At 37.9% G+C, this 22901-nt stretch overlaps 1 protein-coding gene across 14 annotated transcripts in view; it reads left to right on the top strand.

Annotated features, from left to right (window-relative positions):
- Positions 1 to 22901, top strand: part of LOC150083714 (uncharacterized) — a 448219-nt gene that overhangs the window by 248431 nt on the left and 176887 nt on the right. For 12 of the 14 annotated variants that reach the window (XM_090378158.1, XM_090378157.1, XM_090378156.1 and 9 more), the window contains 2 exons: positions 4766 to 4886; positions 19634 to 19669. In XM_090378158.1, the coding sequence (XP_090234284.1) occupies positions 4766 to 4886; positions 19634 to 19669 (157 nt within the window). The remainder of the gene's footprint in view (positions 1 to 4765; positions 4887 to 19633; positions 19670 to 22901) is intronic. The other 2 variants (XM_090378151.1, XM_090378149.1) reach the window with 1 other exon arrangement.

Raw genomic sequence — 22901 nt, 5'->3', positions numbered from 1 at the left:
GTGAAGATATTTGATGAGCTTGAAGTGCTAGTCAAGACACTAGATATTGTTGGGATATCAGAGACGTGGTGTAACACAGACATAAGCTGTGCAGAATTGGAATTTTGAGGGTACAATGTGTACAGAAAGGATAGACAGGACAGGGAGGGAGGAGGGGTTATGCTGTTAGTTAAGAAACACATAAAAACTAAGGAAGTGCATCCAATTGATGTTGCTGGGCAATGGAATGTTGAGTCTGTTTGGTGTGATGATATAAGCACTGGGAAAGGAAAAATGAGAGTAGGTTTGTGTTATAGGACTAATGAATCTGATGAGTATAATGAGCAATTTCGCAGAGAAATGGTATGGAATTCCAGAAATATTGACTGTTTCATTCTTTAGCATTAGCATTAGTAGAGGCATTTGATGCAAGAAAGCAAGCCTAAGCAGCATCAGCCAAAAAAAAAAAAAAAAAACCCACTTCCACTTCACCCCTCTGTTCGTTCAAAATACCTGTCCAGCTGAGCCTTAAACTTATTTAGGCTATCAACCTCCACTACAAGGGATGGAAGTTTGTTCCACCAACCAACCAACCACCCGCTGGCTAAAGGCAAATTTCCTCACGTCTATCCTACATCTGTCTTTCCTCAATTTAAATTTATGCCCTCTCAGGTGATTGTTCTGAGCTAGAGGAAGAATCCCATCAGCACTGAGCATGCTCAAACCATTCAAGGCTTTATACATCTCTATCAAATCACCTCGCTGGTGCCTAGTCTCCAGACACTGTAATTTGCAAAACTTAAGCCTTTCTTCGTAAGAGCACCCCTTTGTTCCATTCACTAATCTTGTTGCCCTTCTCTGTACTCGTTCCAGCAGCTCTATATCCTTCTTGTTATGAGGCCTCCAGACCTGTATACAGTACTCTAGGTGTGGCCTGACCATTGCCTTATACAAGGGAATAATCACCTCCTTATCCCTGCTGGAAAAATTCCTGTATATCATTGACAATACTCCATGAGCTACTCTTGCAGCCCGTCTGCACTGCTCAGAGAACTTCATATCTGCCTGCACAACCACCCCCAAGTCCCTTTCATTCTCTACCACTGTCAGTGTAGTACCACAGAGTTGATACGTTGCTCTGGGGTTGCTGTTTCCCATGTGTAGTACTTTACATTTGTCAATGTTAAACTTCATTTGCCACCTCTCAGCCCATCTGCTCAACCTTTCCAGATCCTGTTGCAGCAGCATAGTGTCAGTAGTGTCCTTGACAACCCTGCCAACCTTTGTATCGTCTGCAAACTTGGACATTAAGCTTGATATACCATCATCAATATCATTTATAAATACAGAAAACAATAATGGAACCAACACTGAGCCCTGAGGGACTCCACTAATAACATTAGTCCAGGATGAGCAGTGTCCATTGATTACCACTCTCTGTCTTCTCCCCCTCAACCACCCCTTTATCCATAGCAGCAATTTGCCTCCAATGTCACACTGCTCCAATTTGTGTAGCAGTCTTCCATGTGCAACAGTATCAAAAGCCTTTCTAAGATCCAAGTATATAATATCAAAGCTATTCCCTGCATCCAGTTCTTTTGTGACTGCATCATAGTATCCAATCAAATTGGTCAGGCAAGACTTCCTCTTAACAAAACCATGCAGTGTCCGAGCTATAACTGAAGTCTTGTCTAAATGATCCTGCAGTGCTTCTTTAACCAGTGCCTCCATTAATTTTCCTGGAACAGAAGTTAAGCTCACAGGTCTATAATTACTTGTGTCGGCCTTTGATCCTCCTTTGTGAATTGGGGTCACATTTGCACATTTCCAGTCTATGGGTACCTCCCCTGAGTCCAAGGAAGCTCTCATAATTATGGCTAAGGGTTTGCTTACTTTCTTTGCTGCCTCCTTTAATATAACTGGATAGATCCCATCCACCCCGGGTGCCTTTCTTGTGTTTATCTTCAACAGTTTCTTCTCCACTTTACTCCCAGCTATTTCAAGATTCTGTAGCTTACTGCTAGAGTTGAATACACCTCTGGCATTCCCCTTGCTGAATAACTCCTCATGTGTGAATGTCGATGCAAAATATTCATTTAGTTTGTTAGCTACCTGAGTAGGATCATCAACAGTTGACCCATCAATATCAAGTGGACCAATCTGATTCATCCCCTTCCTTCTTATTGATGACATTCTCGAAGAAACAACAGACAGTCAAATTAAAGTATTTTTATATTTGCTTGATTTTAATATTTTCTTTCTGTCCACTTTCACCATTTTATGTTCACATTTCTTCTGTGTATCAGTAAATAATGCTAAACATTTAATGCAGGTGTTCAGCACTTGTTTCATTAGATATTGTTATCAATTAAGCTGTGTCTTGAAGCGATTGCGATAAGCAGCATCCACTGTATTTGAATTTTTATTCAGTGTGTTCTGCTTTACTGATCAGTAAAGCAGAATGTCTCAGTAATATTATTGTAGATCTTTAATAGCTTCAAGAAATCTCTGATAATTATCTAGATTTTACATAATTTAGCCATTGCCTATAAAACAGGAAAAATCATCTTAGCATTAGCATTAGCATTAGCATTAGTAGAGGCATTTGATGCAAGAAAGCAAGCTTATGCAGCATCAGCCAAAAAAAAAAAAAACCCACTTCCACTTCACCCCTCTGTTCGTTCAAAATACCTGTCCAGCTGAGCCCTTAAACTTATTTAGGCTATCAACCTCCACCACAAGGGATGAAGTCTGTTCCACCAACCAACCACCCGCTGGCTAAAGGCAAATTTCCGCACGTCTATCCTACATCTGTCTTTCCTCAATTTGAATTTATGCCCTCTCAGGTGATTTTTCTGAGCTAGAGGAAGAATCCCATCAGCATTGAGCATGCTTAAACCATTCAAGGCTTTATACACCTCTATCAGATCACCTCGCTGGTGCCTAGTCTCCAGACACTGTAATTTGCAAAACTTAAGCCTTTCTTCGTAAGAGCACCCCTTTGTTCCATTCACTAATCTTGTTGCCCTTCTCTGTACTCGTTCCAGCAGCTCTACATCCTTCTTGAAATGAGGTCTCCAGACCTGTATACAGTACTCTAGGTGTGGCCTGACCATCGCCTTATACAATGGAATAATCACCCTCCTTATCCCTGCTGGAAAAATTCCTGTATATCATTGACAATACTCCATGAGCTACTCTTGCAGCCCTTCTGCACTGCTCAGAGAACTTCATATCTGCCTGCACAACCACCCCCAAGTCCCTTTCATTCTCTACCACTGTCAGTGTAGTACCACAGAGTTGATACGTTGCTCTGGGTTGCTGTTTCCCATGTGTAGTACTTTACATTTATCAATGTTAAACTTCATTTGCCACCTCTCAGCCCATCTGCTCAACCTTTCCAGATCCTGTTGCAGCAGCATAGTGTCAGTAGTGTCCTTGACAACCCTGCCAACCTTTGTATCGTCTGCAAACTTGGACATTAAGCCCGATATACCATCATCAATATCATTTATAAATACAGAAAACAATAATGGACCCAACACTGAGCCCTGAGGGACTCCACTAATAACATCAGTCCACGATGAGCAGTGTCCATTGATTACCACTCTCTGTCTTCTCCCCCTCAACCACCCCTTTATCCATAGCAGCAATTTGCCTCCAATGTCACACTGCTCCAATTTGTGTAACAGTCTTCCATGTGCAACAGTATCAAAAAGCCTTTCTAAGATCCAAGTATATAATATCAAAGTTATTCCCTGCATCCAGTTCTTTTGTGACTGCATCATAGTATCCAATCAAGTTGGTCAGGCAAGACTTCCCCTTAACAAAACCATGCTGTGTCTGAGCTATAACTGAAGTCTTGTCTAAATGATCCTGCAGTGCTTCTTTAACCAGTGCCCTCCATTAATTTTCCTGGAACAGAAGTTAAGCTCACAGGTCTATAATTACTTGTGTCAGCCTTTGATCCTCCTTTGTGAATTGGGGTCACATTTGCACATTTCCAGTCTATGGGTACCTCCCCTGAGTCCAAGGAAGCTCTCATAATTATGGCTAAGGGTTTGCTTATTTCCTTTGCTGCCTCCTTTAATATAACTGGATAGATCCCATCCACCCCGGGTGCCTTTCTTGTGTTTATCTTCAACAGTTTCTCCTCCACTTTACTCCCAGTTATTTCAAGATTCTGTAGCTTACTGCTAGAGTTGAATACACCTCTGGCATTCCCCTCGCTGAATAACTCCTCATGTGTGAATGTCGATGCAAAATATTCATTTAGTTTGTTAGCTACCTGAGCAGGATCATCAACACTTGACCCATCAATATCAAGTGGACCAATCTGATTCACCACCTTCCTTCTAGAGTTTACATAAGTAAAGAACTCTTTGCTGTTTTTCTTTGCATCCCTTGCCAAGGATTTCTCGTAATCTGCCTTCGCCTGCCTAACCTCCTTTGTAACTTGGTTGCATATCAACTTGTATCTATCTCTGATAATTATCTGATCAGTAAAGCAGAATGTCTCAGTAATATTATTGTAGATCTTTAATAGCTTCAAGAAATCTCTGATAATTATCTAGATTTTACATAATTTAGCCATTGCCTATAAAACAGGAAAAATCATCTTGCGCTCCTTTGTTGTTGTTTTTTTTTAAATTACACAGCTAATAATAATATAAAAAGTATAAGTAAACAAATAATATAAAATATAATAATACAAAATTATAGGAAGACTTTTAATGAAAACAAATCAGGTTGCATGATTGGGCTAAGCATTATTTCTATTCCTAAGTATGCCTCCATATCCTCCGGAAACTAGTCATCCATCTCATGAGGTTTATAGGAATCAACCAAGAAGCATTTCTGAATATGAGCCTGGTCACTCTTCTATTGCCGAAAAGGAATTTCGTAAGGTATGCCATTTTCTCACTGCTTTCCTTACCGTGTGTGTGTGTGTGTGTGTGTGTGTGTGTGTGTGTGTGTGTGTGTGTGTGTGTGTGTGTGTGTGTGTGTGTGTGTGTGTGTGTGTGTGTTATATTTGTCCTTTTAGTGATATATTATTTGATTATATTAATGTGAGTCAAGATTAACTTCAAAAATTTTGATCAGCTGCTCTTATCAGCTCTCTGCCGAAAAATAAACATACAAACAAACAGTTAAAGCAACAAATGAATAACATAAATCAACTCATAAGTGACCACAGCAACTCAATTTTAGATTTCACTTAGAATGGGGGAGTCTACCTTGCATTCTGAGTAAAACTAGTTGGAGAGCAGCTGCAAATACTAAAGAGAGAGAAAATGATGCAAAAAGGCTATAGCTATATAGTTTTTCTCACACTCACAGTGACTACAATTTAAAACTTAAGAACACAAAACTTGTGTTCTGGCTACTTTTTGTTGTAATCACGTCTTATCATAATTTTTTTTCTTTTGCATCCACATTTTTATTTGTATATGGAAAAATATTTCTTCCATGAATGGCTATATAATAGGTAAAATGATAATTATTAATGGACAAAACATATAGCTGTCTGATTAATAACTAGTAAATAATAATGACTCTTTGCCTACTCTGGTGATCCTTGGCAACAGGGGATTGCCATGGAGTCACTAGACTAATTTGTTATTGTAGAGACAACCAATTACTGGAATAGCAAATTGCCCACAGCACAGTCGACCATGAAAACAAACAAGTATGACCTCTTTTAGCATTAGCAGAGGCATATGATGCAAGAAACCAAACTTATACAGCATCAGCCAAAAAAAAAAAAAAAAACATTTCACACATCCATTTGCTTTAAAAGTTTGTCCAGTTCTTCCTTGAATTTATTTAAGCTGTCTTAAATAAATTTGAGATAGCTTAAATAAATTGTGTTCCAGCAATCAACTACCGGCTAAAGGCAAATTTCTGCAGATCTGTTCTACAACTGTCTTTCCTCAATTTGAATTTATGCTTCCTCAGGTTTGTAATCTGAGGAGAAGAATCACATCAGCATTGAGTGCTCAAACCATTCAAAGCCTTGTACACCTCAATCAGATCACCTCGCAGGTGCCTAGTCTCCAGATGCTGAAATTTGCAGAATTTAAGCCTTTCTTGGTAAGAGCACCCCTTCATTTCCTCACCAATCTTGTTGCCCCTCTTACTCATTCTAGCAACTCTATATCCTTCCTAAAATGAGGCCTCCAGACCTGTACACAGTACTTAAGGTGCAGCCTGGCCATTATAGTATCAGTGTTAGCAAGGGGCTCACATTTGGTGAATATGGGCTTGGCACACCCAGGGTCCTGAGCTGCTGGATATCATCATTATTTTCTTCTCTTCTCTTTCTTGGTGATTCCCTTCTACTTCTCTCTCTCTCTCTCTCTCTCTCTCTCTCTCTCTCTCTCTCTCTCTCTCTCTCTCTCTCTCTCTCTCTCAGGGTAATTCAGAATTTTTTTTTTTTTTTTGTCTAGTGCACATATGCCTCAGGCTTCCTTGCACCATAAGGCTAATAATAATAATAATAATAATGGCAACATGGTGCAAGGAAGCCTATGGCTTATGCTGCACTAGCTAAAAAAAATAATAATAATAATAAAAAAATAATATAACAAAAAATAAATAATAATAATTAATAAGAGAAAGGGAAATAGACAATCCTTTGTGTTTCTCTCCTCCCATAGGTAATTATCCAGCTGACATTTGAATTTCCCCAAACTGTCAGCCTCTACCACCCATGTAAGTAACTTATTCCAGTAATTTATAACTCGCTGGCTAAAATAAAACCTCTTCTCATAACTTGAAATTATGGTCCCTAGTTCTAGAATCATTTATAACCGTGAAAATTTCGCCCTCATTCATTTTACTTATACCTCTCAGAATCTTAAACACCTCTATCAAGTCTTCTCTAAGGTGCTTAGTTTTCAAGCTCTGTAACTCACATATTCTAAGTGTTTCCTCATATGTTTTTGGACCCTTTCAAGAAGCACAATGTCTTTCTTTAGGTGCAGTCTATCTACATAATTGAACACAGATTCCAATTGTGGTCTAACAATAGCCTTATACAATGGGATTATGACGTCCTTATCTCTACTAGCAATTGTTCAATAAATCATCGATAGGACACCACGGACCTTTCTTGCAACCAGTCTACAATGCTTGGAGAACTGCATGTATGTGACTGTATCGTAATACCCAAGTCCCTTTCCTCCAATATGTGCTTTAGTTAGACTCCACCAAGTGTATAAGTTATTTTGGGGTTACTGTTCCCCAGGTGCAATACCTTACACTTTGCTAGATTAAAGCATAGCTGCCATTTTTTCTGACCATCTCTGAAGTCTATCTAGGTCACTCTGAAAAAGCTCTGATTGGTGGTGATCATTAACTACTCTACCAATCTTTACATCATCTGCAAATTTAGACATCATGCCCTTCATTGATGTCATTTATGAAAATCAAAAACAATAGTGGTCCTAATACTGATCCAGGTGCCTCCATAGCCAGGTGGGTAGGAGTGGCAGTGCGTAGCACACACTTCTTGATTAGACCGGGGTTCGAGCCCATGACCACCAAACACGGAGGATGCAGAAAGGTCAGGAATGACCACCGCATATCCCCGGAGCAATATGGTCTTAGTTGCTAATGCTCCTAAAAACCAAATGACGACAACAACAACAACAATACTGATCGTTGGGGAACTGCACTTCTTACATCAACCCAGTCTGAGGAATAACCTTTTATCACAACCCTCTGCCTCCTGCCCTGAAGCCATCCAGCTATCCATCTAAGGATTTTCCCTATAATTAAATGCTCATGTGGGACTGAGTCAAATGCTTTGCTGAAATCCAAATAAACGATGCCAAAATTATTGCCTAAGTCCGGAATCACTCTTGAGTGACCCTGTCAAAATAGCTAACCAGATTATTTAAACGTGGTTTTCCCGTTACAAAACCATGCTGTGAGTATCCTTCAGAATTCCATTTCTACCTAAATGATCCTGAATTCCATCCTTGATCATTGTCTCCATTATCTACCCTACTACTTGAAGCTAGACTAACCAGCTGGTAATTTCCCACTTCACTCTTAAACCCGCCTTATGTATTGGAGATACATTGGGACTTTTCCAATCCAATGGAATCACTCCCGAGTCTAGTGATGCTCAAATTAGCCTCAATAGTTCAATGCACTCACTTGCCACCGCCCTTAAGATTATAGGATATATGCCATCAACCCCAGGAGCCGTACTGGCCTGTAGGCTCAAGTTTTTTTTATTAAATAAACATGTGAAATTTCAACATCATTAATTACATCTTCACTCCCATAATTTCTCATTGACACAAAGGGTTTTTCTTTTGCGAATATTGATGCAAAGTAACTGTTGAGTTCATCTGCAACTTCAGCTGGGGTTTTTTTTTTTTTTTTTTTTTTTTTTAGTTAGTTGTTGGCGCATCGGCTTCTGTGGCCATAATGCACCTCCCAAGGTTTTTGCAGTACTCTGATCCAAGCCCGAGGCAGGATTCGAACCCGCGACCTTTGGGTTGCCAGGCAGGCACTTTATCCACCTGGCTAGCCCGGTCGGCTTTCAGCTGGGGTATCTAATACTATCCAACGTCCATTACATAAAGGTCCAAGCTTGTTTGTCCTTCTCTTCTTTGCATTTATATACGTGAAGAATTCCTTATTTCCCCTCTTTGCTCTTTTTGCCAGTGATTTCTTATAATCTGCCTTTGCCAGCCTAACCTTTTCTGTGGCACTATTACAGATCAATTTGTAGCTGTTATAGCTTCAGTACTTTTTATTGCTGTGTAACTTTTCTATGCCGTCTTTTTCTGCTCCAGTAATCTGGCAACTTCAGTATTCATCCAACTTGGAATTCTCCTCGTGGAGTATTTTTTTAATGGTATATAAGCATTCAAGGCTTCTGTGATTAATGTTTTAAAGGTATACCATAATTAAATTGTATTCGGTCTCTGTGAGATATCTACTCAGTTAACAGAGGCTATGTAGCATCTTAAGCCATTATTTCCTTTCCTGAATTTATAACCCGTTCCTTTTCCTTTAACTACTGCTACCTCTCTCTTCATCGTCCACCGTAGAACTCCGTGATCACTTCCTACTACTGGTTCCTTACTGTCAACCCTATTATGTCATCTGGTTCATGGGTGATGATGAGGTCTAGAGTATTCTTTTCCCTAGTACTTTCCCTGACATGTTGATAAAAATAGCAATCATTTAGTTGATTTAAAAATTTTGTCCCCCATGTGGAGTTTCCTTCCCATTTGCTCCAATCAATTAGAGGCAAATTAAAATCACCCATAATAAGACATTCATGCTTACTTGCCCATTCCCATTTGAATGTAGAGACTTTCATCATAATCTTCACAATCACCTGGCCTGGAGATTACTCTCACTCTCATTATACCTTTGCTTCCAACTATCTCACACCATACAGATTCTATACTAGCATGCGAAACGTCTGAATCCGGGAACACTTTTGTCGCGCTCAGGCTGCTTTTGATAAGAAGCATGACCCGACCATCCCTTCTATCTTCCCTATCCTTCCTAAATACATTATACCATACTGAAATTCATCATCCCTTATTTCCACATGGCACCACGTTTCCATAATCCCTATTATGTCAGTGCTACTTGTCCTAACCAACAGTTCAAATTCATTCGTTTTATTGGTAACACTTCTGGCATTGCTGTATAAACAATTAAGACTTAGTGTTCTTGTATAGTGAACTACCCTGATACACTCCTTAAAGTTATTTAAGCAAGCTTCCCTGGCATTAGCTGCCCGCTCATTTGAAACATTTCTGCCTTCAGAACATCTTGCTAATATGTTCTGTTGCAGTAACAAACAAGAACTCTTGAGGTATGTGCAAGCATTACTTTGACCAATATCTGTCTCTACAAAACAGAATCCTTCTACCAGAAGTGCGGGCTAAGCTCATAGAAATTTCCTCCCTAAAGCCTTGCAGAGTTAATCCACAGGGCTTTCAGCATATAATCCCTCCTATCGTGCCTGGGCAGAATTGCAGACACATAGACATTGTGACCTAACTCATGGTATTTCTTCAGCATGGTCCTATATTTGTCTAACAACTCATCAGATCGTGTATGCTTAATGTCATTAGTACCCACATTAATAATAATATTCTCTCTATCCCCCTTAAAATCTGACAGTGTTTTGGTGACATCCTTAATAGTTGCTCCTGGCAGACATACCCGGGTTCTAGTCCACCTATCCTTATTACAAAAAATATTTCCCATTTCCCTGACAATGGAGTCTCCAAAACTAAGTTCTTTTGAACCAGAATAGTTTGCACTTGATTATTCTGTTCTGGGGCCCGAATCGGGAGTGCATCACTTGGTAGGTTACTAGAGTCTTGAGTTTCTGATGAGCTCCCAACTACATTATTCTCGAGGGCAAGCATCCATTTTTTTCAGGGACTCAAATTGTTCTAGCAATGCACCAAATTTTAATTTAAGATCGGTGCACTCCTTAAAATGGTGACAAAGAAAAATTTCCCTGATATTGACTGGAATTTGGGGGCTGGTTACTCACACACTAGCAGGACTTTTGTGGATTTATTGGATGATTGTTTTCTACATCAGCATGTTCGGGAGGCAACTAGAGGGAGTAATACTCTTGATTTGATTATCAGCAGTGATTCTTCATGCATTAAGAATCTGCAGATAAATGAACCACTAGGTGGCAGTGATCACAGTGTGCTGAAGTGGGATTTACTCAAAGAGGTAACTACCATTAGGGGTAAAGGGAAGGGTTATTGCTTCCGTAAAGGCGACTACGATGGACTGAGACAGTATTTAAATTCTATACAGTGGGACCAACTGATGATGTTACCAACAGCAAATTCAAAATGGGAAGCATTCAAAGAACTTATCTTGGAAGCTACTAGGCTTTACATACCAACTAAGAAATATTGTTCAAGGTTTAGGCCAAAATGGATGTCGGATGAACTAATGAGGCATATGGCAGAGAAGAAAAATGCATGGGATACATACAAATTAACACATGACACAGAAGCCTATGATAGATACAAGTTGATATGCAACCAAGTTACAAAGGAGGTTAGGCAGGCGAAGGCAGATTACGAGAAATCCTTGGCAAGGGATGCAAAGAAAAACAGCAAAGAGTTCTTTACTTATGTAAACTCTAGAAGGAAGGGGGTGAATCAGATTGGTCCACTTGATATTGATGGGTCAAGTGTTGATGATCCTGCTCAGGTAGCTAACAAACTAAATGAATATTTTGCATCGACATTCACACATGAGGAGTTATTCAGCGAGGGGAATGCCAGAGGTGTATTCAACTCTAGCAGTAAGCTACAGAATCTTGAAATAACTGGGAGTAAAGTGGAGGAGAAACTGTTGAAGATAAACACAAGAAAGGCACCCGGGGTGGATGGGATCTATCCAGTTATATTAAAGGAGGCAGCAAAGGAAGTAAGCAAACCCTTAGCCATAATTATGAGAGCTTCCTTGGACTCAGGGGAGGTACCCATAGACTGGAAATGTGCAAATGTGACCCCAATTCACAAAGGAGGTTCAAAGGCTGACACAAGTAATTATAGACCTGTGAGCTTAACTTCTGTTCCAGGAAAATTAATGGAGGCACTGGTTAAAGAAGCACTGCAGGATCATTTAGACAAGACTTCAGTTATAGCTCAGACTCAGCATGGTTTTGTTAAGGGGAAGTCTTGCCTGACCAACTTGATTGGATACTATGATGCAGTCACAAAAGAACTGGATGCAGGGAATAACTTTGATATTATATACTTGGATCTTAGAAAGGCTTTTGATACTGTTGCACATGGAAGACTGCTACACAAATTGGAGCAGTGTGACATTGGAGGCAAATTGCTGCTATGGATAAAGGGGTGGTTGAGGGGGAGAAGACAGAGAGTGGTAATCAATGGACACTGCTCATCGTGGACTGATGTTATTAGTGGAGTCCCTCAGGGCTCAGTGTTGGGTCCATTATTGTTTTCTGTATTTATAAATGATATTGATGATGGTATATCGGGCTTAATGTCCAAGTTTGCAGACGATACAAAGGTTGGCAGGGTTGTCAAGGACACTACTGACACTATGCTGCTGCAACAGGATCTGGAAAGGTTGAGCAGATGGGCTGAGAGGTGGCAAATGAAGTTTAACATTGATAAATGTAAAGTACTACACATGGGAAACAGCAACCCCAGAGCAACATATCAACTCTGTGGTACTGCACTGACAGTGGTAGAGAATGAAAGGGACTTGGGGGTGGTTGTGCAGGCAGATATGAAGTTCTCTGAGCAGTGCAGAAGGGCTGCAAGAGTAGCTCATGGAGTATTGTCAATGATATACAGGAATTTTTCCAGCAGGGATAAGGAGGTGATTATTCCATTGTATAAGGCGATGGTCAGGCCACACCTAGAGTACTGTATACAGGTCTGGAGGCCTCATTTCAAGAAGGATGTAGAGCTGCTGGAACGAGTACAGAGAAGGGCAACAAGATTAGTGAATGGAACAAAGGGGTGCTCTTACGAAGAAAGGCTTAAGTTTTGCAAATTACAGTGTCTGGAGACTAGGCACCAGCGAGGTGATCTGATAGAGGTGTATAAAGCCTTGAATGGTTTAAGCATGCTCAATGCTGATGGGATTCTTCCTCTAGCTCAGAAAAATCACCTGAGAGGGCATAAATTCAAATTGAGGAAAGACAGATGTAGGATAGACGTGCGGAAATTTGCCTTTAGCCAGCGGGTGGTTGGTTGGTGGAACAGACTTCCATCCCTTGTGGTGGAGGTTGATAGCCTAAATAAGTTTAAGGCTCAACTGGACAGGTATTTTGAACGAACAGAGGGGTGAAGTGGAAGTGGGTTTTTTTTTTTTTTTTTTTATTTTGGCTGATGCTGCATAAGCTTGCTTTCTTGCATCAAATGCCTCTACTAATGCTAATGCTAATGCTAATCTCCAAGTGAGCTAGGATTATCCACTAGGTTGACCTTGGAATACATGCCACAGGTTCTGCAAAGGATAAAATCATGACTCACCTGGAAATCACCACCGGCTATTTCTGTATGAGTCATGGTACCCTCTGACGAAGTGATCAAGGCAGATCTTGTAATAACCATTATGAAATCTACTAATTATTAATAAAAGAAACTTTCAAAAAATTATATTTATAGTATTAAAAAAATCAAACTATTACAGGAAAAAACTTACCAAAATAAACTTTATAATATACTAATTAACCTTTGAAATCCTGCTCTATTTCACTAATCCTCTCTAACCCCCTCTTATCTATACATCTTTGCTGTCGCTATGAAGAGCTCCAATAGGCATGTTTGCTCACCACAAATGCCAACAGTAGAATGCTCATTTTTGTCTGTGATTCCCAGAATTAAGTAAGATCACAGCATTAAGTGATAGAATACACTACCATCAGATCGTATATGCATTATAGACAAAGTAACTTATGTGCCATTAAACCCCATAAGATTGTATACAAAGGGATAATCACTCTACACCCCCCCCCTTAAAATCTGACAGTCTTTTGGTGACATCACATTTTTTCCCTCCTTATCCCTACTAGAAAAATTCCTGTAATATCATTGACAAGACACCATGACCTGCTCTGGCAGCCTGTCTGCACTTCTCAGAAAGCTTCATATTTGATTGCACAATTACCCCCAGGTCTTCTTCATTCTCTACTACCCTGAGTGTAGTACTGCACACTTGGTATGTTTCTGTGGGATTACTTCTACCCATATGCAGTAATTTGCATTTGTCATCCTGCACTTTGGTGTTTTTCTGCCTTCTACCTCATAAACACTGTTTTGTAACATATTGCATTTTCTCCACTCCTGCTGCTTATTGAAATTTTTTTTAAGTTAACTTCTATCCATATTATTACAAGTAATACTTTTTGAAAGCGGAGTGTTTATCTGAAGCACAGCACTAAAGCACCTCGTTGTAACTGCACCACAATTTGAGAAATCTGTTCTGTTCATAAGTTCACCTCTATACTGTTCAGAAACTTTGTATCATTTTATTTTTGCTTCCCATTTTGAACTTGGGTACAAATCTTGGATAGAAATAATTCCTGCATGATTTTTAAATAACATCACATTAATTAAGAGTTAAAATGCAAATGATATACGTTGCATAAAACAACTTAATTCCAACATTTCACCACATACCAGATATTTCAAGCTCAATTTGATTTCACAAATTCTTACTCAAATTGATTAAATAAGAAGAAGTTTGTAAGATATGGTCCTTTGTGGAGGTCTTTCTTTTATTGACTCTTCAACTATAATCAATTGAATAGAAACTTAGACAGACATGACATGGTGCATTGAATCAATATGTTCAAAATGGCTATCACTAAATGCTCTAAAACTGCCATTTGTACTTCCTCCCCTCCCCGACTGCAACACCAAGAAGAAAGAGTGGAGACCAGCCCCAGAGCTCAGTAAATATTGCTCATCATGGGACACAATGCGTTTCACTACCCAGTGGCTATTGAATAGATTCCACCTCCCATATCAGGTGAAGTGATCAGGACTCCACAAATGCCCATGCATTTTTGGAGTCTGTCTAGTGTAGTAGTATATACTATTACCTAAGGCCTCTATTACTTTGATTTTAATATCATATAAATTTATTACTCTGTTATTTATGTCCATGGTGGAGTTGAAACATACAGAATTAACTCCACAGTAAGGACTTTTCTTTTATTTTTATATATTTTTTTCCTGCATAATTATTTCTTAAATTTTCACATATTGGAAACCTAATTTAACTTTTATTATGTGGAAAAGTATTTTCTTCAGCTTAATGAAGTTAGTATATACTACTACCAAAGGCCATTCTCAAATTACATTGGGCATTTGTCTTAATAAATTTGTTTTTACAGTGTATACATATGATGCTTATATTCTGAAAGCCCTGCCATTTTTAAGATTTCAGTAAGAGAGAATAGCATGCTAATAAAAATTTCATTGCAGACAAAAAAAGATTAGGGCTTTGGCTTTCTGATTTGGTTTTAAGTTTTTGCTGAGTGCAGGTCTTGCTTTGGGAAAGAGAGACAATGATGAATTTCCAAATAACCATCTATGCTGAGAGCATCCAATCTTCCTGATAGTAGTTTGAGCTAATGTCAACATATTCTTTTTAGTCTGTTTCCAGGAAGGATCATTGAGTTGGAACGAAGAATGGCTCCAGTGACTGCTGTTGGTAAATAAAATGGTAAGTGGTTAATCTGAGATTCTGTTTAACCATCTCAAACCCAGTATTCAGTGCCGATGAAAGCTTTCAGATTGCTTGGTGGGACCCAGAACCAAATTCAGAAAGGACAGGAGAAGATGGGGCGGGGGGGGGGGATTATGCTTTTGGTAAAGAAGCACATAGACACCAAGGCTGTGAAACTGTGGATGTGGGTAGCCAGTATAATGTTGAGTCAGTTTAGTGTGGTATAAGCTCTGGAAAAACAAAAATGTGAGCAGGACTATGTTATAGGTAAAATGGCCAATTAGTATAATAGAGTGAGTCAGTAAATCAGAATGGGGGATTTTGACTTCCATATATTGATTGGAACTTTTGGATTTGTCACTTACACAGTAGCACAACTTTTCTGAATATAATTATTGTATGACTCTTTTCTACACCAGCATGTTATAGAGGCAACAAGTAAAAGCAGTACTCTTGATCTGATTAATAGCACTGATGATTCATACCTTGAGAATCTCCAGATAAAGGAACCACCAGGTGACAGTGATTATAGTGTATTGATATGTGATTTACTTAAAAGATATAACTACTGTAAAGGGTTAAGGAAAGGGATTTTTTTTCATTATTCTTTGGGATGTATTTCCTGTTATTCTCTTTCTATATAAGCAGACTTTATTTTACAACTTCAAAATTTTAAATAACATTTCTTGTCTTGCTAGTGTCAACAAAAATATTGTTCATATTTCACTCCTGATCTCTAAAAAAGGGCCATTATAGAAGGGGTTATTCTTTTGTAAAGGTGGCTTTACAAAATGCTACAGTGGTCTTAGACACTGCAAATACTAAATTATAAGCATTCAGGAAAGTAATTATAGAAGCTACTAGGCTTTTTATATCATCTTAGAAATAATGTTCAAGATTTAGATCTAAATGGATGTCTGATGAAGAGTGGCAGAGATAAAAAATGCATGGGATAGTTATAAATTATCAAGGGGCACAGAAACCAACAATACGTACAAGCTAGTAACAGTATGTGTTTATTATAGGGAAGTCCATTCAGACTAATCTAATATGCTATTATGAGCTTGTCACAGAAGAACTGGATGCAAAAGATAATTTTGACATAATATATTTTGACTTTAATAAGGCTTTTGGAACAATATGTTCCAAAAGCCTTATTAAACTATAGACTGCTCAGGCTGATTTTGGTGATAGCAAAAATCATGGAAGCAGTGGTCAAGAGTGAGGTATACCAGGACATTTGAATAAATATGGAATTCTGAAGGATACACAACATGAAGGTAAAATAGATGAAATCAAGTTTAACTTAATTGTCCATTTTGACAGAGCTACTGTAAGCTGGACATAGGAAATATTTTTCGCATTGTTTATTTGGATTTTAACAATCCCAATGAGAAGTTACTGTATAAGCTGGAACACGTTGGGAGTACCTGTAAGATTTATTAAATGGATTGCAGGCTGCAGAATAGGAAACGGAAAGTTATAATTAATGGACATGCTTCAGATTGATCTAACATTGGAAGTGCCCCTCCCCACCAGTATTGGAACTTCTGTTATTTCTATTTTTTTTTTTTTATTTATTTATTTTTTTTTTATTGACAATGGGATGGAGGGCTTGAAATCAAATTTTTCAGATAATGTCAAGATTGGAAGAGTGATTAATTATTGGCACCAAGCCAGTGCTCCTTCAGAATGACTTGAATAGGCTTCAAGGATGGTCAGAAAAGTGGCAGCCCTGCTTTAATGTAGAAAAATGCAAGGTTACCCTGGGTGAATAGCAACTCCAAACTAACTTGCACACTTGGTGGTTGGTGGAACTGAATTAAAAACAGCAAAGGAAGAAAAGAATTTTGGGTTTACAATACAGGTGGATATGATATTCTCTGTGCAGTGTGGACAGGCTGCAAAGCCCTCTTGAAGCCTGGTATTTAACAAATCCCTCCTTGAAGCCTGGTATTTAACAAAACCTTTTACTGATTTATCAAACATTTGCTTATAGAGATAAAGAAGTCATAATCCCACTGTATAAGGAAATTGTATGACCACATATGGAATATGTGCAAATATATAGACTACACTTGAAAAAAGACATTGAACTTCTTGAAAGGATCCAAAGAAGGGCAGCTTGCTTGGTGAGACCTGCAAGAGAGTGCTCAAAAGAGGAAAGACTTCAAATATGTGGGCTATAAAGCTTGCTAACTAAGCACCTTAGAGGGGGGAACTTGATTGAGGTCTGTAAATCCTTAGGAAGGAAAAGCAAAATGTTCAGTTATAAATGAGTCCAGAATTAGGAGGCCATATTTAAAATTACAGGGGAAGAAGTTTAGATGGGATTGGAGGAAGTTTTCTGTTAGTCAGCAAGTTGTTAAATTACTGGAATAAATAAACCTCTGTGGGTAGTTTAGGCCGATGTTTGGAGATTTCAGTGGTCAGCTGGATAGGTATCTACTTGAGGAGGGAAACACATAAGTAATTTATTTTATTTTTATTATTTTTATTTTTTTGATATTGGTGTGGCAAAAACCTGGACTAACTTTTAGTATATATGTCTAATACTAATACTGTGGTGAATAAGTGGTTATAAATGACTGCTGCCCTGAGTGGACTTGTCTTTTATGAAGTTGCACAGGGTTCAGTACCAAGTCCACAATTTATTCTGATATTTGTTAATGACATCACTGAGCACATAACAGGGTTATTATGTCCTCATTGATGTCACTGATAATTAGGAAATGCTCTTTTTGCCAAAAGGTTAACTGTTAAGAATAAATTATCACCTAAACTTGAGAAGTTATGTAAATTTAAGGAAAAGTTGGAACTGAATGGAACTAGGTGACATTTTTTTATTTTATTTATTTTTAAGGCTGATGCTGAATATGCCTGGTTTTCTTGCATTCATTTTCTTTTATTAATACTAATACCTGATAGTTCAGAAATACTTGATATAGGCAAAGTTCATTCACTCAGTACTAAATGCTGAATGCAAAAACTAAATGTAAACCAAATCAAACATACAGACTAAAAATAAGCTTTAATTTTAACAATATGGGGACCCAACCTTTTTGGGAGGGAATGGTTCCATATTGTCAAAGTACAGCAAGGCCTCAACAAACAAAAGAGGACAGTATTTAAATAACCCTTAAACCTCTCCATTGGGTCTGTGACTCCATGTACGTATTTTACCAGCACACTGGCACACTGGCAAAATACGTACCAAATTAAAATCTCTTATTCTGGGGTATTTATGTATGGTTTTCATTTAATTAACTAAGTTCGGCATGTAATATTAAACTCACATGTAATATTAAACTCACATGTAATAGGGATATTACATGTAATTAAATTACATTTAATATTAAATTTACATGTCTCCTCCACCAATTACTTTCAACTAAGCTGTCTCAGCAGGCATATCATCAGGGTAGTGCATGGCTACATTGAATGAAAAAGAACATTGTTATTTTAATTTTCAGGTTTTCTTTCATGATAAGTATCTTTCAGGTGTGGTAGTAGTCATATGGCCAGAGCCTCACTGGAGGGGTTTAAAGGTTATTGAAAAGGGACTTTTTGTTGATGCATTTAAAATCTTTTCAAAATTAAAATGTACAGAAGTATAGTGTAATAACTAACATTTTTTATTTCCTATATTAATTAATCCTTTGATCCAAGTTTTATCACTTTAGTGTATGTACCATGTTGAGATTATATTTATATATTTTGGGAAATCAATTTAATTTCAGAAATTTTCAATTATATACAGATTATAAATGTAAAGTGCTTAATTTTTAGCATTTCTTTCAAATAAAAAAATAAATAAATAAACTTAGCCTAAAATTCATTTTGAGAGGATTAAGCTAATGCTTTTTACCACCTAAATTCTGACCATTATATATTGTTGAGGCATGCAATTGTCCATAAAGCAGTTAAATTGGATATTGTGAACTTCCTGAACAAACAGCTGACTGCAGCTTTCTGTGTATTTGTGCCATCCAAATTAAAGAATGGGAGTGCAAGAGATAGCACATTTTCTTTATCATATGGAGGGTGTGATGCCTGCTTTTCATCTGTTGCTTTATGGGATTTTGCATTTGTAAATGATTTAGATTCCTATAATATAAGAAAAATGTCTAATTCTAAGATTGACAAAAAAATAATAAAAAAAATTGAAGTTTGAAATTTGATTAAGTAGACTAACAAAAAACTTTTTCCGCAACCAATGTGCATTACATAAGACAAAAGCAGATGTTATCTGATAATCAACAGCCTTTAACTTTTTATAATATCTCACGTCGAATTATTTTAATTATGTGCTAAATTAAAAGATAGGAAATTTTATTCATATAATACATATAATGTTATTTTGTTAAATAATGATTGTAATTGGAGAATTAAGGTAAGTTTTCTTCTCCCCATTCAGTTCTGGGCAGACTTCTGGGAGACTGTAGGAAATTTGGTATGGTTAATTTTTTATCTTCTCTCTCTGGCATGGCTGTGTACGTGTTACTATTCCCTGTACTCCTAACTTCCTACGTGATAAGTACTAATATCCTAATTGAATTGGACACTTTTGCTGCTTGATGGTGCAGTTTAACCCATGATTTGATTATATATTGCATGTTGATTTTTTCAAGTGTTCTTATTTTCTGTGAATGAAGGATTTTGCTTGAAAATTAGAGGTATTCAGCTTCATTTCATTGTGATGAAATCAATGACGTATTAAAATCAGTAGGATTAACTGTTAATTAAGACACTTTTAGGTGATATGAACAGACTTTATTAAAGAATTTAGATTAATAATATTTGATTATTCAAATGCAGTCTTACTGTTATTGACAGTAGGATTAGATTTCAATATGTAAAATCTAATCTTACTGTCAATAGGATTGGATTTCAATACATAAAAGTAGGTTTTTTTTAAAAAATATATCCATAGTGCTGGTTAAAATTTAAAAAAAAAGAGGAAAGAATATGATTTGTTGATTTAATGATACATCAGCATCATAGGCCATACTGCACTAGTTATTATGAAGACTGCTGATTATCAGCAATGATTATTCATGCATTAAGAATTTACTGATAAAGGAACCACTAGGTGGCAGTGATCACAGTATACCGATATGGGATTTACTTACAGATGTAACTACCATCAGGGGTAAAGGGAAGGGTTTTTTCTTTCGTAAAGATGACTACAGTGGTCTCGGAGAATTTTAAAATTTATACAGTGGGACTAACTCATGATGTTAGCAACAGCAAATTCTAAATGGGAAGCAGTCAAGGAAGTAATTTTGGAAGCTACTAGGCTTTTTGTTCCAACCAAGAAATATTGTTCTAGGTTCAGCCCCAAATGGATGTCAGATGAACTAAGGAGACTTGTGGCAGAGAAGAAAAATGCATGGGATGCATATAAATTATCAGGCAACACAGAAGCCTATGGTAGATATAAGCTAGTCTGTAATCAAGTCACAAAGGAGGTTAGGCAAGCAAAGGCAGATTATGAGCAATCTTTGGCAAAAGATACAAAGAAAAACAGCAAAGAGTTCTTTACTTATATAAACTCTAAAAGGAAGGGGATGAATCGGATTGGTCCACTTGATATCAGTGGTTCGACTGCAGATGATCATTCTCAGATAGCTGCCAAACTAAATGAGTATTTTGCATCTACATTCACACACGAGGAGTTATTCAAGGAGGAGAAGGCCAGATGTTTATCAAACTCTAACAAGGAGTTAAATGATTTTGCAATAACTGACAGTAAAGTAGAGGAGAAATAGTTGAAGTTAAATATAAAAAAGGCACCTGGGGTGGATGGTATCTATCCAGTTATATTAAAGGAGGCAGCAAAGAAAGTAAGCAAACTCTTAGCGATAATTATGAGAGCATCCTTGGACACAAGGGAAGACCCTACAGACTGAAGATATGCAAATGTATTTCCAGTTCACAAAGGGGGGGGGGTCAAAGGGTGACATAAGTAATTACAGACCTGCCGGTTTGACTTCTGTTCAAGGGAAAATAATGGAGTCACTGGTTAAAGAAGCATTGCAGGATCATCTAGACAAGACTGCAGTAATAATTCAGACACAGCATGGGTTTGTTAAGGAGAAGTCTTGTCTGATCCATTTGATTGGATACTATAACGTGGTCACAAAGGAACTGGATGGAAAAAATAATTTTGATATCATACTTGGATTTCAGGAAAGCTTTTTATACTGTTGCACATTAGCATTAATAGAGGCATATGATGCAAGAAAGGAAGCTTATACAGCATCAGCAAAAAAACAACAAAACTTCCCATTTCACCCATCCATTTGCTCGAAATGTTTGTCTAGTTCTGCCTTGAATTTATTTAAGCTGTCAACTTCTACAATAACAGATGATAGTTTGTTCCAGCAATCAATCACATGCTAGCTAAAGGCAAATTTTCGTGCATCTATTCTATAACTGTGTTTCCTCAATTTGAATTTATGTCCCTTCAGGCGATTAATCTGGATAAGAGAAAGAATCCCATCAACATTCAGCTTGCTCAAACCATTCAAGGCCTTATACACCTCAATCAGATCACCTCGCAGGTGCCTAATCACCAGACACTGTAATTTGCAAATCTTAAGCCTTTCTTCGTAAGAGCAACCCTTTGTTTCATTCACTAATCTAGTTGCCCTTCTCCGTACTCGTTCCAGCAACTCTACATCATTTCTAAAATGAGGCCTCCCTCCAGATCTGTATGCAGTACTCGAGGTGTAGCCTGACCATCGCCTTATAGAAGGGATAATCACCTCCTTATCCCTGCTTGTAAAATTCCTGTATATCATTGACAAGATGCCACGAGCTACTCTTGCAGACTGTCTGCATTGCTCAGAAAACTTCATATCTGACTGCACATGGAAGACTACTGTAAAAAATTGGAGCAGAATGGTATTAAGGGTAAGTTGCTACAATGGATAAAAGGATGGTTGAGTGGGAGAAGACAGAGAGTGGTAATCAATGGACACTGCTCTTCTTGGACTAGTGTTATTAGTGGTGTCCCTCAGGGTTTGGTGTTGGGCCCACTGCTGTTTTGTATATTTATCATTGATATTGATGAAGGTATATCAAGCTTAATGTCAAAATTTGCAGATGATACAAAGGTTGGCAGGGTTGTTAATAACAGTAATGACAGTATGCTGCTGCAACAGAATCTGGAAGAGTTGGGTAGATAGGCTGAGAAGTGGCAACTGAAGTTTAACATTCACAAATGCAAAGTACTACATATGGGGAGCAGTAACCCCAGAGAAATGTACCAACTTTCTGGTGTTACATTCAGGGTAGTGGAGAATGAAAGAGACCTGAGGGTAATTATTCAGTCAGATATGAAGTTTTCTGACAGTGCAGACAGGCTGCCAGAGTAGATCATGATATACAGCAATTTTGCTAGGAGGAGGTGATTATCCCTCTGTATAATGCAATGGTCAGGCCACACCTTGAGTACTGCATACAGGTCTGGAAGCCTTATTTTAGGAAGGATGTATAGTTGCTAGAATGAGTACAAAGAAGGGCAGGGACATAGATTCAAACTGAGGAAAGACAATTGTTGAATAGATGTGTGGAAATTTGTCTTTAGGCAGCGGGTGGTTGATTGCTAGAACAAACTTCTATCTGTTGTTGAAAGTTGATAGCTTAAATAAATTCAAGGCAGAACTAGACAAACATTT

Source organism: Mastigoproctus giganteus, chromosome 7, assembly GCF_048544385.1.
Source record: "Mastigoproctus giganteus isolate SK-2022 chromosome 7, ASM4854438v1, whole genome shotgun sequence".
NCBI classification, from domain to species: Eukaryota; Metazoa; Arthropoda; class Arachnida; order Uropygi; family Thelyphonidae; genus Mastigoproctus; species Mastigoproctus giganteus.
Note: the sequence above shows the minus strand (reverse complement) of the source record. Positions and strands in the feature narration are given on the sequence as shown.